The 17,454-nt window shown below is 37.6% G+C and overlaps 2 protein-coding genes across 2 annotated transcripts; one reads left to right on the top strand and one right to left on the bottom strand.

Annotated features, from left to right (window-relative positions):
- Positions 1-5,024: 5,024 nt before the first annotated feature.
- Positions 5,025-8,014, bottom strand: LOC110803711 (uncharacterized). The gene is made up of 6 exons (XM_022009251.2): positions 7,764-8,014; positions 7,519-7,680; positions 5,818-5,901; positions 5,606-5,731; positions 5,418-5,516; positions 5,025-5,327 (listed from the first exon to the last, which is right to left on the bottom strand). The coding sequence occupies exons 1-6, from the start codon at positions 7,867-7,869 to the stop codon at positions 5,251-5,253; spliced, it is 654 nt and encodes a 217-aa protein (XP_021864943.1). The 5' UTR covers positions 7,870-8,014; the 3' UTR covers positions 5,025-5,250.
- Positions 8,015-13,060: 5,046 nt separating this feature from the next.
- LOC110803693 (tubulin alpha chain-like) lies at positions 13,061-13,423 on the top strand. Its single transcript, XM_022009226.1, has one exon. The coding sequence runs from the start codon at positions 13,061-13,063 to the stop codon at positions 13,421-13,423; it is 363 nt and encodes a 120-aa protein (XP_021864918.1).
- The last annotated feature ends 4,031 nt before the right edge of the window (positions 13,424-17,454 follow it).

The raw sequence follows: 17,454 nt of genomic DNA on the forward strand, positions 1-17,454 counted from the left end.
TCAAACTGCTTTCTTAAACGGCGTTTTAACAGAAACTGTGTTTATGACACAACCTGAGGGTTTTGAGGATCCAAAGAATGCTAAAAAGGTATGCAAGCTTAAGAAATCCATTTAAGGATTAAAGCAAGCATCAAGGAGTTGGAATATACGTTTTGATGAAGCAGTCAGTGACTTTGCCTTCGTCAAGAACGCAGATAAATCTTTTGTGTATACAAGAAGGTCAGTGGGAGCAAAACTACTTTTCTAGTATTATATGTCGACGACATATAACTTATCGGAAATGACATTCCTATGTTGAACTCTGTCAAGATTTGGCTTGGGAAATGTTTTTCGATGAAGTATCTAGGAGAAGCACAGTACATACTGGGCATCAAGATCTATAGAGATAGATCTAAAAGGATTATTGGACTTAGTCAAAGCACTTATATCAATAAGGTGCTTGAAAGGTTCAAGATGACAGACTCCAAGCGAGGCTACCTACCCATGTCTCATGGAATGACTCTAAGCAAGACTCAGTGCCCAAAAATACTGGATGAGCGTAGACGAATGAGTGGGATTCCATATGCATCATTTATTGGTTCAATAATGTATGCTATGATATGTACACACCCGGATGTTGCGTATGCACTCAGTGCTACGGGCAGATACCAGTCAGACCCAGGAGAGGCACATTGGACTGCTGCCAAGAATATTCTGAAGTACCTGAAAAGGCACAAAGATGATTTCCTAGTCTATGGTGGAGATGATGAATTAATTGTTAAAGGCTATACGGGCGCAAGTTTCCAAACCGTTAAAAATGATTTCAGATCACAGTCTGGGTTTGTCTTCTGACCTCAACGGAGGTGCAATAAGGTGGAAAAGTGCTAAACAGAGCACCATTGCGGATTCTACAACTAAAGCGGAGTACATTGCTGCACATGAAGCAGCAAAGGAAGCTATTTGGCTAAGGAAGTTCATAGGTGAACTTGGTGTAGTCCCCTCCATTAAATGACGAATAGCTCTATATTGTGACAATAACGGAGCTATTGGACAGGCAAAGGAGCCTAGACACCACCAGAGAGTCAAGCATGTACTTCGTAGATTTCACCTTCTACGAGAGTTCCTTGAAAGAAAAGAAGTCGAGATAAGCAAGATTGAAAGTGACGATAATATCTCAGATCCATTAACTAAACCTCTGCCGCAAGCGAAGCACAACTCGCACACTGCAGCTATGGGAATCAAGCATGTTGGAGAATGGCTTTGATGTCCTTAATAAATGTTTTAAAGTTTTAGAGTTTAATATTTTGTAAAACGTTTTGGTTAACCATTCATATAAATGAATAGAATTCATTTTTCCATTTAATTTTGTGGTTTATTAAATGATGAGTCCTTTCAATTTGACGATATATTCAAGATAGACTGTCAGGACCAGTCCTGTGACTAAGAAATGTCTATCAAGTGAACTTGAATGTCAAAAGTTGAAAATGGTCCCTGGTCGAAATTTTTCTATAAAGGTGGACGCATAGAAAACGCTAGACGACTAGAATGCAAGATGACTAGCAGTTGTGTTTCTTAAACTATGTGGACATAGCAATGTCGCAATCATTTGCATAGATACTTACTTGAGAAGATTAGTATCGGACAGACCTATGAAACTTTACTGTAAGAGATGAAAATCTGTCATAAGTAAATTTCATTACATTATTAGACACTAATCCTCAATACATGAGTGATTTGAGATTACTTGTTTGAGAACTGGTTACTTTGACGTTGTCATGCGTCGCACCATAAAAGGAGATTATAACGGCAACACTCAGGTAATCACCTATCAAACGAAGTCTAACCTCAATATCACAAGATTGGGATTGTCCTCCCATAAATCGGGACGAGATGCTGAAAGTTGTACAAGGCCACTCGGAGACCTTGAAACTCAAAAATGCATGGCCGTGCTCGGATGAATCATAGGCTATGATTATCTGTTTTATTTGATCAGTTGAACTCTGAAACCGAGAAATACCTCTGGACATAATAAGGATGACTACTCTTACCTTATGTTCATGAGCAAGCATCAAGCGACAAAGGAATTAGGCAATGCACACTTTTCTCTAAGGACAAGTAGGAGACTGAAGGAAATAATTCCCTTGGTCCAAGTATGCATTCAATGTTATGTCTAATAAACACAGATCAGCAAGGCACGGGCCGAGCAAAGGCAGCAGCGCCCAACGAGTGGGCTCCGTGCCGCTTGCTCCCACGCCCAGCGCGCATGGGCCGAGCAAGGCAGCAACGCCCATTTGTGGGCTGCGGGATACGTGCTGCACGACCAAGCAACGTGGGCTTAAGGCCACACGTGCAAAGCCTTGGCCAGCTAGGATTGCTTGCGAGTCAAGTAATCGTGTTTTCCTAATTCTACAGAAATTAGATGTTTTAGGTAAATCTGAAATACTTAGTATTTGATTATCCCTAGAATTCTAATGTTATTAATTAGAATCCTAATGGATTTAGTTAATCTATTTCTAGTAGGATTCAAACACTTCTATTTCTACCCTATAAATATGTGGTTCATGATCATAATTTATAATGAAATTCAATATACTATTCTAACTTATTAAGTTCAAGAGAGAATTTAATACTTGCCTAATATTATTGTGAATTTCCCGAGTGCACATAAAACCTTAGAGAATATTCTAGTTGGTTGAATCTAAGGCGGATCCGAACGTACTGTGGACTATCTACGGAGGGGCGACATTTGGAGTCCTATACTTGTTCTTGTTCGGTTCGGGAGCAACTAGGGAAGGCACGCATCACATTGTATGTATACTAATTATGCTAATTGACTATGTGGCAATTAATTTGGATTTCTGGCTTTATGGTTTTTTCCGCATGAATAATATTGTTTATATTATTCATAACCTAACAATGGGGTCTATAGACCTGTTGTAGCCGTGACAAATATGTTTTGCGTTTGATTCGTCTGATTGTAGTCGAAAGATTGACATCCTCTTCGATCCCGCATAAATCGTTACCAAAGAAACAACCTGAACTAAATTAAACACACAAAACTTAACTAAAAACAAACCCACCACAGGGATACTTACTACACCGAAATAATCAAACCCACTATAGGGGTACTTTCTACACTGAAACTATGTAGTTTTATTGAGATTTAACGCAAAAACACAACAGACTTGAAAGAGAACGGGCGAAAATAGCCAATTTTCTTCGGAAAATTGTCTATTTCCCCCCTAAAAACCCCTATTTTTTGTAAATCCTAAAAAGAGAGAGAAAAGAGGGAGAGAGGGGAGAAGCGGCAAAGGATTAGTTAAACATTTATTACGTATGTAATAAACTAATTTAACAAAAAAATAAAGTAAATTGAATTCCAGCCGAAAACTTTGATTTAATGTGGTTTGGTCCAGTCATGAATGTAATGTCTTTGATTTGTCAAAATGCAATACCATATTTTTACGGTTTGATTTAGGGTTTCGTCTCAGACTTCACCAAATCGGATTGTGTTCAGTCCCTAAAAATAATACACCACTTTTTAATTAAGTTTTATGTTGTTGATTTAATTTTGTAGAGTATATAAGTGTTTCTGCTAAATAATACTTCACTAAAAAGCGTTAATGAATATCACTATTCCATGTACTATGTAGATATATACATTGGAGTATTCTTCAACTTTCACAATATATTGTATTATTATTATTGTATTGGATTGTAATTAACTGATGTTGGTTACTAGTGGGTTCCTCACCCCATACCCAGCCAAAAAACATACAAAGTAAATTAAAAGAAATAATCTCCAATCTCTTCCTTCTACATTTTCATTCTCCATCATCCACTCTCTCTCCATTTTCCTCTTCACCACTAATTTCATCATTTTCTAGTTTAACTCATTTGATCAAATCACATTCTTCTTAATTTCTTTGCATCATTTGAGCTTTTGATTTTGTAGACAAGGTAAGAATTCTTGTACAATTGTGAATGCAACAAATTCATTATGATTAAACATTACTTGTATAAATTCGTGCCTTTTTAACTCTATTTTGATTTTCAGAATTGTTAGATCTTGAATTGGTATGATGTATATATGGCTACAATATGCCATTTGGATATATTGTCATTGATTATTTGGTTACTGTAATTGTTGTATTAAATATAGTATAAAACTTTAAACACCCTATAAATTACCGAGTACTTTACAATAATATAAAAATTTGAAAGGATAACATTCCGGTTCGGTAATTGTTGATCCTCAAGACATACAATCTGTGTTGCAGCCTTTACACACAAGTAACCAACCCAACGCATATAATATGAGTTTATGAGACAATCTAGAAAGTCAAGGAAACCTCCTTAACTCGGCGAAGAACTTATATGTCACACCAACCCGTCCAGTGGTGAACTGAATTGGCATATACTCCATACTATTTACGGTTGAGCTAGAATTTTGATCCAGTTCCATACACAAGCTAGTAGTGTCATCACACCGTACCCTAAATGCGTGCAGTGGATGCTATGAATGTTGAGTTAGAGGCCGTGGAATTGAATGACACAAAGTACTCTCAGCATACGCACACTCAAACTGCAACAATGTTAAAGGTAGATTACAGTCATTTTTTACAGGCACAACTCCAAGTCTTACTCTCATTCTCATATAGGGTGATGATTTGTTGATCACATTCATGAGAACAATATTCATGCCTGTATGTAAAGGATTTGATCGAGCCTAGATAGATCATTCCTAGTCATCTTTCTAGTTTTGATCATGATTTCGCTCTTCTCTTGTCTGTCAGTCACCACCAATTTCTAATCTTTCTGGTGAGAATAAGTTAAATTATCGTCTTAAATTAACATCTTCACTTTACCATCTTAAACTCTCTTCTAATAAAAGTCTTCTTATTTAAATGACATTTGAATCAACTTTTGTTTCAACTTGGTGCAGTAAATGTGAATTTATTGTTGTATGAAATAATCAGCAAAAGATAAACTATAAGAGAAAAAAAAACGATTTCCTCACACCTCCAGACATACATAATCCCAAGTGAAGGCAAAACTAAAGTTGCATATTTTGAAGCTCGCATCACAATATCACATGATAACTCTATATACAATACACGTCCATAAAAACTCTGAATGCAGTTCGAAATTCAATATTCTTGTGGTCTACGACTTATATCTACTATTGTAATACAGTGCCCAAATGCCTGTGGTGTTAGCTTCTACCTAGTACAGTAGTACCCCATGCTCTGTTCAAATGAAATCCAAAACTTAAAGAGCAAGAGCAGCAATTGAAATCGCCAGTAGAATCATTGGGTGGGACAAGACTCCGTGTTTCTGGGAGCAAGCTGAGCAGATAACAAGAAAAACCAAAGAAATTCATTCAGTTTATATGGAATGCTCAACATTGACAAACATGCTAAAAAGAAAGCCTTTACCTTGATTGCTGCCTCTGCTATCAGCAACAGTAGGAGGTGTAGTGGTTGATCTATTTGACATTGCCAATCCCAAATTTGGACAATCACCTCCGATTGAACCTAGGCATAATACACGATATATAGTGTGAATCCTCTTCAACATTGGCAAACAGGTACATTTAATTTAACTGAAAAAGGAGAGTTGTTACATTCATTCAAGCAGGGGAAACCAGTATTGTTGAAGAGATTGGAATATCCCTCTTTACATTGACATGTATATGTGAGCCCTGACGCTTTTTTGCACACACCTCCACCACAATTAGCCATTCTGCAAGCTACACAACCAACCAATTAAGAGTTTTATTAAATCAACAAACTAGGGTTTATATATTTCTAAGAGGGTCTTAGTTGTTGTACTTACGTTCAAATGTTGATGCATTTGATGATGGAGTTTCCATTGACTGAGGTGAGGGTGCAGTTTCTGAGCAGGAGTATTTCAGAGTGCCTTCAATATAACCATAACAAAGTTAGATAATGTCCAATTATATTTAGGAATTTTTGTCCAAAGGACCTTTTATAAGTAAAAAATTATGATAAAGGACCTTTTAAAAAAAAAAGTTGTGAGATAGGATCCAAATCAGATTTTTTGTTGTGAATAGGGACCAAGACTCATTTTTCGGCAGTCAAACTTAATTCTCCGGCGTTGACCGATGCATGACACGTGACCCTTAGAAACGAATATTATTTTAGTTTTTTTAAAATTTCTCCCTCCCATTTCCCCCCTTAACTACTACCTACAGAAAACCTTGAGTAAAAAATCTCCTTTTCTCTTTCTGGTTGCTTCTCCTTCCTCGACTTGGTTGAACCAATTATCTGCCGCTCAAATTATTCAAATCATAACTGCAATTCTTGTTCTTTTGATTATTTGCAGATGTTGTTTCCCTTTGACCGCAAGGAAGCTGTTTTATGATGTATTTTTCGTAGAGGGTCTCGCTCTTGAGGTTGTCCAAGCCTTGATTCCTTCTCTAGACCACAATGTCAGTGTACTAAGATCAAATGATGTAACGTTGTCATTAAGTTGATGATGCACTTGTTGATTTTCAGATTTCTCTCGCATTTAATTCTAATTCTGTCGTGCAGCAAAAAAAAAATGCTTATGAACCCTAATTTCTACAGTTCAGAAATCGGACAAAAAAATTAGGGCTTTTACTCTTACCTGGTACAAAGTGCAACGAAAATCAAAGGGAAAATTATGAATATTTTATTTTAGCACTATGCTACGAATTGATGAAGAAGATGTAGAAGTTTGGAGGAGGTAACGTTGAGGAACAAAACAACGAGGGGAGAGAAAAGGAGAAATGAGACCAAAAAAATTGGGGCTTTTGGTATTACCTCGTACGAAAATCACCGAAAAACAATTGGGTTTCGCGAATTTGATTAATTTCAACTGAGACCAGAAATTCGAGCTTGAAAGGAAGAAGAAAATGGGGGAAGAGGCAGAGCAGCAGGAGAGAGAGGGTGTCGATTTTTTTTAAAAGTTTAAGTTAGTTGGGGTGGGGGGATAAATTTGGAGGGAAGATGTAAAAGAAAAAGAAAAATGTTCAAAAGTCAATCACGTGCTTGTCACGCGCCAGTCAACGCCGGAAAGCAATGGTTGACTACCGGAAAATCACAATTGGTATATTATTACTATGGTGTATCGTGTATGGATCAAAATTAAACCATCATGAGCAACATTTTAAATTACTTATGGGAAAATTCAAAAGAAAAATTAATTCGGAGTATAAAATAGACAAAAATAAAAGATAACTAAAAGCCAAAAAAACCGGTTTACTGTATTAAAAAATGAACCAAACCAAACCAGTTTAATTGTTTTTGTCACAAAATGAAAATAGTCATTTTGGTAAATAAATTATACATAATAGCTAGTTTGAGAAATAAATTCTAAAAGTAGCCATTTTGGTAAATAAAATTGTAAAAATAGCTAGTTTGGTAAAAGATCCGGCAATTTACCAATTTTATTTTACATACTTCAGCCATGTGCATAATAATATAGGGAAATACAAATACTTGATGTATTAAAATAAAACAGAGGAAAAAGAGAGATAGAAGATAAACTAACAATTAGGGATGACGCAAGGTAGAAACTTGAAATCAGAAGAAGAAGAATTGGTAGAAATAGTTTGCCTCCAACCAGGCTCACATTCGCATTCATATTCAAAATCATTGTTTCCAGACATCTTGCATTTTCCCTTCCCACATCCCACTCGATTACATAAACTACCTGCCAAAATCAATTCTATTATTTACCTAAATTAAACAATCAAAAAATATACTGTAATAAACAACCAAATCAACAAAACAAACCAATAATCGGTGCCAAGAAATCCGGTTCAGTATTAATAAGAGGGGGTTGTAAGATGGTGATGAAGATTGCAAACACCGCGAAAATAAGAGTAGAACTGAAAGCCATGTTTACCAGTTTGATCAATAGAAAAAAAAAAAAAGAGAGGATAATTTAAGCAAGAATATAACAAGCTAAGGCGGAATTGTTAAAAGAAGAAGACGAGGAAGTGGGGATAAAGAAAAGAGCGTGTGGAGGTGGTTGGAATTTAATGTAGAGTTTGACGAATCTCACTATTACGGAGTACTATTGAAAGAAGAAGGAAAATGTTGTTTGAATTAGTGGGCCGTTGGAAGTTGATGTAGGCGCCTTAATTTTAATTATGAACGCCGACTTCTAATTTCTACTTCGTACTAATCTCCTTCCTTTCAAATAGAGGGTATTTAGAGAACTCCAGCGGTTGTAGTTAGAAATTTGCATGCAATTTGTAAAAGTCTCAAACTATTAACTTAAATATTGGAGTAATTTTGATAAACTCAAATTTTTATTTACAAGTAGTATACAATAAGTATTGTACACCGGCGTAAAAGTTAACTCAAAAGGTTTAAAAGTTACCATTATACATGTAAAAGTTATCTATTTTTTAGTCATAAATTTTTTCATTTAAATAAAAAATACTTTTTCAAAATCATTAGTAATGTACTCCCTCCGTCCCGGAATACTCGACCCGGTTTGACCGGCACAGAGTTTAAGGGACTTGAATTGACTTATTTAATTTAATAGGTAGTAGTTGATAGTGGGGTATTATTTTAATGTAGTTAGTGGGAGATGGGTTAAATGGTGGGGTTGGGGGAGAGTATGGGTTGAATTTTTAATTATTTTTTGTATAGAGTAGGGGTTAGGTGGGTCAATAGGGGTGGAGTGAGAAATAATATAATATTGTTAGAATATTTCCATTTTTAGAAACAAGTCAAGTATTAAGGGACGGCCCGATAAGGAAAACAGGTCAAGTATTCCGGGACGGAGGGAGTATAAAATTAATCATTTAACTTTTTTTAATTTTATATGGCAATTTTTTTATAATATAAAAGTTAATCAAAACATATTAAAAGTTATAAAAAAAACTGGGTAAAAGTTATTTTGGTGTACAATAAATTTACGGTTTTGTCATAAAATGCCCCTGAGATTTTTTTTCATAAAGTTATTTGACTTAAGTTAGTCCTCCGTTAAGTCATGTTTATAATTCATCAAATGCACTTATTTGGATTGAGAAATTAATATCATCACTCTTAATATTTAGATTAGTGTAAAATTTATATGTGAAATTTGTAAATCGTGCATCGCACGGTACTATACTAATACTTCACTAGTTTGCTTGGTTGTTAGGAATTTAGGATGGAGCAGATATTGTGCAATTTGGATTATATTGGGCTTGTTGCGCAATTTGGCCATTCACTTGTCTTATGCTCATCTCAGATTTTAAGAAGCTCTTGTTTGAACTTTGGACTATGCCCTAATTCATTTAGCCCAAAAACGATTTTGACAAACTTTTTAAAAAACTTTCGGTTTTTTTTTTTGTTAGTTGCAAGTTCGTAAGGTTTTGAATTTTACGCTTTCTATCACTATTAATTTTTTTTATCATTTATACGTTAAATCTATAAGCATTTGATATTTTAAAAACATTATATTAATATGAACAAAACAAATTCTCATACATTTATAGATTTTCATCCTCACAGTTCATTGTGATGAGAACTCTCATCCTCACCGTTCATTATTTTCATCTTGACCGTTAATCATTTTTTATCTCCCTACACAAACACCGACAAAGCCCATATGAATTTGAATAGAAGATATAAGCGCCATCTTCTTTTGACAACCTTCACCACGTTTCCGTCATTGATATACTTCCACACTTTCACCATCTTCCTCCTCACCCCCAACATCCTTGTTACGGTCCATTGTAAGGTATGGGACTTAAGTCCCACATCGATCATATGGGTGGCTGATGTGGGGTTTATATAGGATCATGGGCTCTCCTCCCCTTGAGCTAGCTTTTGGGGATGGTTCTCCTGTGGTCCTGTATCAATGGTATCAGAGCCGACCACCGCTCCTAGCACCACATGTGACCGATGGAGGTGACGCCGGTGCTCGTCCGGGGCTAGGAACCTTCTCTCTTTGCCTAGCGCAAAGCCTGCCACATGAGGGCATGTGGCTGCGAAGAGGGGTGGTATGTTACGGTCCATTGTAAGGTATGGGACTTAAGTCCCACATCGATCATATGGGTGGCTGATGTGGGGTTTATATAGGATCATGGGCTCTCCTCCCCTTGAGCTAGCTTTTGGGGATGGTTCTCCTGTGGTCCTGTATCAATCCTCCGCCACCAACGCTCATCCCCTGCCGCTTAATCAACCTCGGTGTCTCTCTCCTTTCTCTCTCCATTACTCCGGTGTATATATCCTAAAACCTGATGTATACTTTTATGTCTTTTTTATGTTTTAAAGATCAACGATGAACAAATATTCAGGGTTATTTGGATGCTTCTCTTACCTATGTTGGCCTTGAGTGCTTTGTTCCTTGTCCAGTATCATGATCGTATGCCTCTGTGACCTAAACCAATATGTATTGCTTTTTGCTACACATGTCGTTTAATCAATACGATGAACCTCATATGTGCATATTTTATGAACTAACTGTGCATATTTTTGTATTTAAATGTGCATAATATTTATGATCTCTAAAATGCAACTAAACAAAGTCTTATTATGTTAAGTTAATCTGTTAGCTAGAATCAACCATAATTTAGTAGTTATGTACACCTTATAGTACGTTGGAAGAAGGGGGGGATTGGGGGAGTTAGCTCCACTTGAAGTTTGGTTATAGGAACTAGGAAGCCGTATTGTAAATCAGTGGTTAGTTGCATCTAGCGATTTGAAGATGTATATACATATTAATTTCATTCAAACGAATGGAGGTGTCTCACTGTCAACAATGGAGGCAGACCCATAATACATAAATTATGCAGTCGAAGGCAAAAAATAAGGCTATACTGTCATAATTGACACTTCATGCCATGAAAGAATTACAAGCTACTAGGGGAGTTAGCTCCACTTGAAGTTTGGTTATAGGAACTAGGAAGGTGCATATTTTTTTCGCAGAATGTGCATTTTTTTTGTTTTTAGAAAATCGAAATCTTTATTCAACTTAAGAAAAGCAGTCGTGCACATACAGTTTAAAAAATATGCACATATAGTTTAAATTATATGCATATACCGTTTAAAGAATACGCACTAAATGACCAAAGGAGTTCTCACCGGAACCTCACCCTATATATATTTAACGTATAGATGATTATATATATATATATATATATATATTGTTCATTAATATTAATACAATATTTCACGTTAATACGTTTTGTTTTTTAGTGTACATATTTATAACAAAAGTTATTTAGATGAAGATATCAAGGTTTATCTAATATAAATAAGTAGTACAATCATGAGCAGTCAAATTAATATTGTGCAATTTATATTGAAAGTATTAAAAATTTGATTGAAATTTAGGTTACGAGTAATATTAATTATGAATTTAATAATTTAATCTATTAATAATAATTGCATGTTTTTTTAAAATATTAACTCTAAAAAATATATCATATCAGATCAGAAAAATAAGTCCACATCAGATCAGATCATGAGAAATAAGGGGACCTAAACCCCTGACATTATGCAAATTTTATATGTTAGTTATGAAACATGCGGTATGTCGTGTTTGATTAGTGCAGAACAATATCCAACAGTAAAATATGAAGAGGAAAACAATAAAGAAGAGAAGTAAAAGACACAAGGTATTACGTGGTTCGGTCAAAATGACCTATAGTATACAAGTTGGGGGATTCAAGAGCTTTCTTAATTTTCCAACGGCTTAATTTTAATAAATTACTCCCAAGAAATAGTAAAACTCTTAAATGAACCTGGTCCACCTAAAATTATTGTGGACCAAGCCCAAAAGAGGAAGCTTCTCCTTTTATCCATTTCATTCACACGTGTGAAAATCCTAAATTCATTTGTCTCACCTCTTTCTTTCTCTTCATTCTCTCGATCGTTTCTGCCTCCTGGATCTCTTCTTCTCCCTCCTCATTCTCACAAACTTCATCTCACCTCAATTTTAATGGATTCTCTCGAGTTTCTGCAATTTTCTTCTATTTGTATCTAATCGGTTCCTTCAATTTATCTCCTCAATTTCAAGCTTCCTTTTCTCTTTCCTCTATTAGCAATGCTGCCAAAAGCTAGGGGAGGTGCTTCAATTGGAGTTCGAAGAGGTATCCATAGTTCAGCTACTCGCAAGGAACATTCAGGTCGGTTTTCATCTTTCTTTTTCTTTTCTTTTTTGTTGAATTCCTTTAACTCCCGTTCGCTAATTTTAGCGCATGTTTTTTGTTGTTTCATGTATTTTGTGTTTATATATTTTTCATTGATGTTCTTGTTGATTATATTAGAGCTTTTTTTGCTTGATTTGAAGTTTTGTGGGTACGAATTAGGGTTAGATTTTACTAATTTTCCAAATTAGGGTTTCTATGCATTTTGTGTTGCTATTTGCGGTGCATTGGTTTGATAAGATGCTAGTCATCAACATTCACAATTTAAAGGTCACTATGCTACCATTTTAAGTCTTCATGTGTAGAATTGAAGAAATTGTAACTGTTATACTAATATAGGTTACTGTTCCATCTTTAATGCTCACTATATATAGTAGAGGGATATTTTGGACTATTTATTATGCACCACTAATTGGTTTTGTTAAGATGGTAATTATTGATCCATAATTTTCAGTACATTCTATATTTGATTTGTTAAAAAATTCTGCATTAATTTGCTTTTATGTAAAATTATGTAAGCAACTAGGTATTCATGTGCATGATGTTATATCATCACAAGCCTAGCTTGCTGATCTGATTGGCAGTAGCAGTTGGTCTACAGTTTGGCTTGTAAGTAATTTTGTGTGTTACCGCTATCTTTGGAGTGTATTTAGGCTTGTGTAGTTGTTGTTGTTGTGTCCGTGTGTGGAAGTATTACTATAGGTAGAATAAGGCTACTATGATTAATTAAAAAAAAGGCTCTTGTATTAGAAAATGGTGTTTAGTTTGTTTAAAGTCAATATGCATAGAAAAGGATCACTATACATAAAAAAAAAAAAAAAAAGGGGGCATGGTTTTGAGAATTGAGAATTTTGGTGTACAGTGTGTTGTGAAAATGAGTTTCAAATAATCTTCTGAGAAACAACAACAGCAAAAACAACAACAGCAGAAACAACAACAATGAACGTGGATGTCAATGAGTTCCAGACCAACCTTGTCCCATACCCTAGGATCCAGTTCATGCTTTCCTCCTATGCCTCTGTTATCTCTGCTAAGAAGGCTTACCATGAGCAACTCTATGTAGCTGAAATCAACACTAGTGCCTTTAAGCCATCTTCCATGATGGCTAAGTGTGACCCACGTCACGGAAAGTACATGGCTTCCTGTCTCATGTACCGTGGTGATGTTGTTCCCAATGATGTGAATGCTGCAGTGGAAACCATTAAGACCAAGCGTACCATTCAGTTTGTTGGCTGGTGGCCAACTGGATTCAAGTGTGGTATCAATTACCAGCCTCCTGGTGACCTTCCTAGTGGTTCATGAATCTTAATTTTCTCTGTCAAAACATATTCTTAATGAGTTAATGCTTAGAGAGTTAATGCATCTCAGTTGAAGCACTAGAAGCAGTAAGCTTAGCCGCTACTACATCAGCTGTAGATTTCCTGGTGTAGACACCTACTTTTGTCCCCATTCCCGAAAGAGAAGGTTCGAATATGAAAACGTAAATCTCCACTTGACAACGCATCTCCTATAAAATAACGAATCTCATTACCCCTTTTTATTTCACCTGAAACCTGCTATTTATAGAAACCTGCTATTTATGGAAACCTGCTAAAAATAGTAACTGCCGTAATGGGTAGTTGTTAAAAGTGGCAAGTCATAAAAGATAGAAACTTGTCAGAATTAGGTGTTGCACTCCAACATAAATCCTAAATGAGATAGAAATTGCGAGAGAATCCTATTCCTAATATGATTCGAAAGTAAGAGTCACGTATTAATTAAAATCCTAACGAGCCTAGAGTTCGTAACGGGCCCAGACGCATCCCGTCACAAGGTTAATATGCGCTAAAGGACTCAATTAAATCTCAAATACTCCGGATTCTAGGAATCCGAATCTGACTAAGAAAAACAGCCCAGACCCTATTTTCAACGCCTGGCTCTGGGCGCCGAAATCTTCGGCGCCCAGGCCCGGGCGCTGAAAATACCTGGTACGTGTTTTTTCCTAATTCCTCGTGGATTAGAGTTCTGCAATTCTATCTTTCCACGAACTCTTTTCTATAAATAGGGCCTTAAGTTCGACGTGAAAAGGACATAACACACAATTATTATTCTGAGTATTGACTCTAAACCCCTAAGCCTAAGCCTCACGCTGCAAAACTGATCACGCGTTCTGTCGCAATCTATCCATAAATCGAACAGAACATATCCTGTCCCATAACTTGAGATTCGTTAAATAAAAGGAGAAATAGCAAAGTGAAAGTGGTTAGTTTTCTGAGAACCGTGACGCACCTCTCAAGGGTGCGTCGTAACGTGTCCCTTTTCCATGGTTTAATTGCTTTCCTCGCCCTTTTATGAACTGTTAAACTAACTAAAATCTGATTGTTCGATCACGCTTAATAAATATGATATTTTTGGGAAATTGGATTATCATGCTAGGTCCCTTAAAGCAATCTAAATCAGATAATCGCGTAGATCTAGTACTATATGTTGCATATTGATAAAATCAACTCAGATTAGTTTAATAGTTAACGCATGTCCCTTCAATTATTTATGCTGAGCTAGTAAGGATATCCTGCCTCTGGAGTTATCGAAGAGCGAGTACTCCTCTAGGTAGTTACAGTCCCCCGAACCCTCAATCTCTACCCTGCGGGTGTACGTTGAGCGATCTCCACCACCAGGGATCACAAGGGAACCTACGGCCGTCGTGGTCAAACATAATTGCACTCCCTTTATGTCACGATAATCGGGTTTTGTCAGTTTTTCTCATTGTCGTTAAAAACGAAATGGCGACTCCTATATTACTAGTCAATTGGGTGTAAACTCACAGGAAATCCAATTACACTTGATTTGACAAAAAGAAGCGTCACACCCACGAGGGACGAGTTCACGCATTAGCCTCGTGCTTTTTCGACCCCCTCACAGTGGCGACTCCACTGGGGATAGTGAAGGAAATACTCGTGCTTGTAGGTAATCAAAATAGCCGAAGGGTGAAACGATCCTACCCCGCGTTTATTTCCCAATCAAGTTGGGACGACCTGAAAATCAACATATTAATGTGGACGGACAGAACCGCATAACGAATCTTGGCTCCCTTGGTGTTTCATCTTGGGAGTTGGGACTAAGGATACCCATCGCCAACCGGGGGGTGCATACGCTTCGAATGTTGTCCACTCGGCACTTTCGCTAGTTGTACACCCGTCCCAAACCCAATCGCTCGCTCATTAGGTCCCTCTCGCCTGCATGCCCCCTTGGCTTTCACTTGCAGGTTGGCCTCTTGAGCGAAATTCGTCTGCTGAAGACACTACCTCGACCGGGCATGTGTTCGATCTACGATAGAAGCGGTACCAAGCCAGGCGCAAATAACTTCCCATAGAAGCCTATCATAAACTACATGACATATTATTATTGCCTCATGATGGAATGTTAGTTATGTGTAGCGAAATATATGATTGTGTGTGACAAACTATCCTAGAAAAACCAACGACCTTAAAAATTGCCCAAACATTCATAAACCAATTTGCCAAAGAGTTATACCGAAACACGTGTTCCGCAAACCCGAACGATCGCCACAAAAATAAGCGACGCTCGGGATGGCCTGTAACGAATCCCACAAACGCTGCACAACGCGTAAAGGACGTTATTAGGCAAGCACGCAAAATCGAAGTTGCATAAACAAAAGTAGACGCAAACAGAAAACGAGAACCAGCCAGGGACGCATTTTCAACGCCCCTGGCTGGGCGCCAGAATTTCTCACGCCCTACGCTGGGCGCTGATGTTGCTGCTTGGCCTTCTGGTCAGGCGCAGCAGCCTCGGTGCCCGCGCAAAAGGAAAATACGTAGCACAAAAAAAAACGTTCGTAAAAAGAATTGCTACGAGGGCGTAAGAAAAGCACTCGATTTCAAAAGCGACTCGTAAAAAATTAATAACTCTTTGCGTCGTTGTTAGGCCTCCCACGACGACAATGCTCGGCACTAAAAACCGAACATGCTAATAATTATGAATGTCACACGGGCAAGTGTTTCGAAAATCCAAAGAATGACCAAAAGAAAGAACTAAAAAGTGTACCAACAAAAGAAAGAGTGAAAACCCAATAGAGAGAGTCGAAGTCTAGACTAAATAATACTTGAAACTTTGGGACCTAAACTTTAGCTTATTTTATGCATAGGACTGGTCCTGCCACTTGGTGCCGATCAGGAAATCAACGGTTAGTGCGCCTCGAAGATACATCGCCAACACCAGGTTTAGTGACTCCAAGCTCCGTCCGTCATCCCTCATTTCAAGGATCTCCGCTTCCCCAACCTCGATTCGCACCCTCAAACATGTCCATCGAAGAATTGCAAGAGCAGATGGCTCAAATGACCCAACTCATGGGCCAACTGAAAATGGAAAACGAAGCCTTAGCGGCTGCGCAAGCCAAAAACGACCTCGATAACGAGAAGAGGATTGAAAAAATGGTCCTACAGCAAACCATGGGGAGCAAGTACTTCTCCCTCGATCCTGAACCTTTTCCTGGCAAACTACCAGAAAAGTTTAGTTAATCGGACTTACCAAAGTTTAAAGCCACGGACAATCCCCGTGATCATCTATTGAGCTTTGTGAATGCCATGAACTTGAAAGGCGTGGACAAGTCCATGTATTTACCTGCCTTTCCTTTGTCCTTGGAACCTGTGCCGCTCAAATGGTACTATCACCAGGACCCTAAGCTCTTCCCCACTTGGGAAGACTTTGTCAATGTCTTCATCAAGCAATACTCGTCGAACATGGATTTTCAAGTCACCATGCGCGAGCTGGAAGTTCTCTTCCAAAAGAAAAATGAGGGTTTCACAACCTACTTTGCTAGATGGAGGGATCAGGCGGCCCAGCTAATCAATAGGCCTCCCGAAACAGAATTGGTCCAAAAATTCATTGACAACCTGGACCCGGCCTACAAACAGCACCTTAGGTACCTGGGACTTGACACTTTCAAAAGAGTTCATGATGTGGGAATAAAGATCGAGGATGATCTCGTAAAAACAATACAAAGTAAACCCGCATACAAAAGCAATACCTACAACAGGGGCAACAAATCCCAAGCCCAAGAAGTCCATGCCGTAGAGGAGACTCCCGCCCGAAGAACCCCTGGAAGATGGGTCCGAGACCGAAAGTTTGCCCCACTCGGGTCGACTTTGGTACAAGCCTTTGAAAGACTAACCAATCAAGGAAAGTTGAGACCTATAGGCCCCACCCGTGACCCTCCTGTCAAGAACAAATATTGGGTCGAAGGTACTTACTGCAAATTCCATCAAGGAAACGGGCATGACACCGAAAACTGCCGGAATCTAAAACATACGATCCAAGACATGATAGAGGATGAA

The sequence above is a fragment of the Spinacia oleracea genome, chromosome 3 (genome assembly GCF_020520425.1).
Source record: "Spinacia oleracea cultivar Varoflay chromosome 3, BTI_SOV_V1, whole genome shotgun sequence".
Lineage (NCBI taxonomy): Eukaryota > Viridiplantae > Streptophyta > Magnoliopsida > Caryophyllales > Amaranthaceae > Spinacia > Spinacia oleracea.

What these genes read in the sequence shown, in the direction of transcription:
- LOC110803693 (XM_022009226.1), top strand. Translation starts at nt 13,061, where the DNA reads ATGAACGTGGATGTCAATGAGTTCCAGACCAACCTTGTCCCATACCCT.
- LOC110803711 (XM_022009251.2), bottom strand. Translation starts at nt 7,869, where the DNA reads ATGGCTTTCAGTTCTACTCTTATTTTCGCGGTGTTTGCAATCTTCATC. An exon ending in TTTCTTGGCACCGATTATTG is followed by an intron (nt 7,681 to 7,763) that starts GTTTGTTTTGTT and finishes TGATTTTGGCAG; the next exon opens with GTAGTTTATGTAATCGAGTG. An exon ending in TAGCAGAGGCAGCAATCAAG is followed by an intron (nt 5,328 to 5,417) that starts GTAAAGGCTTTC and finishes TTATCTGCTCAG; the next exon opens with CTTGCTCCCAGAAACACGGA.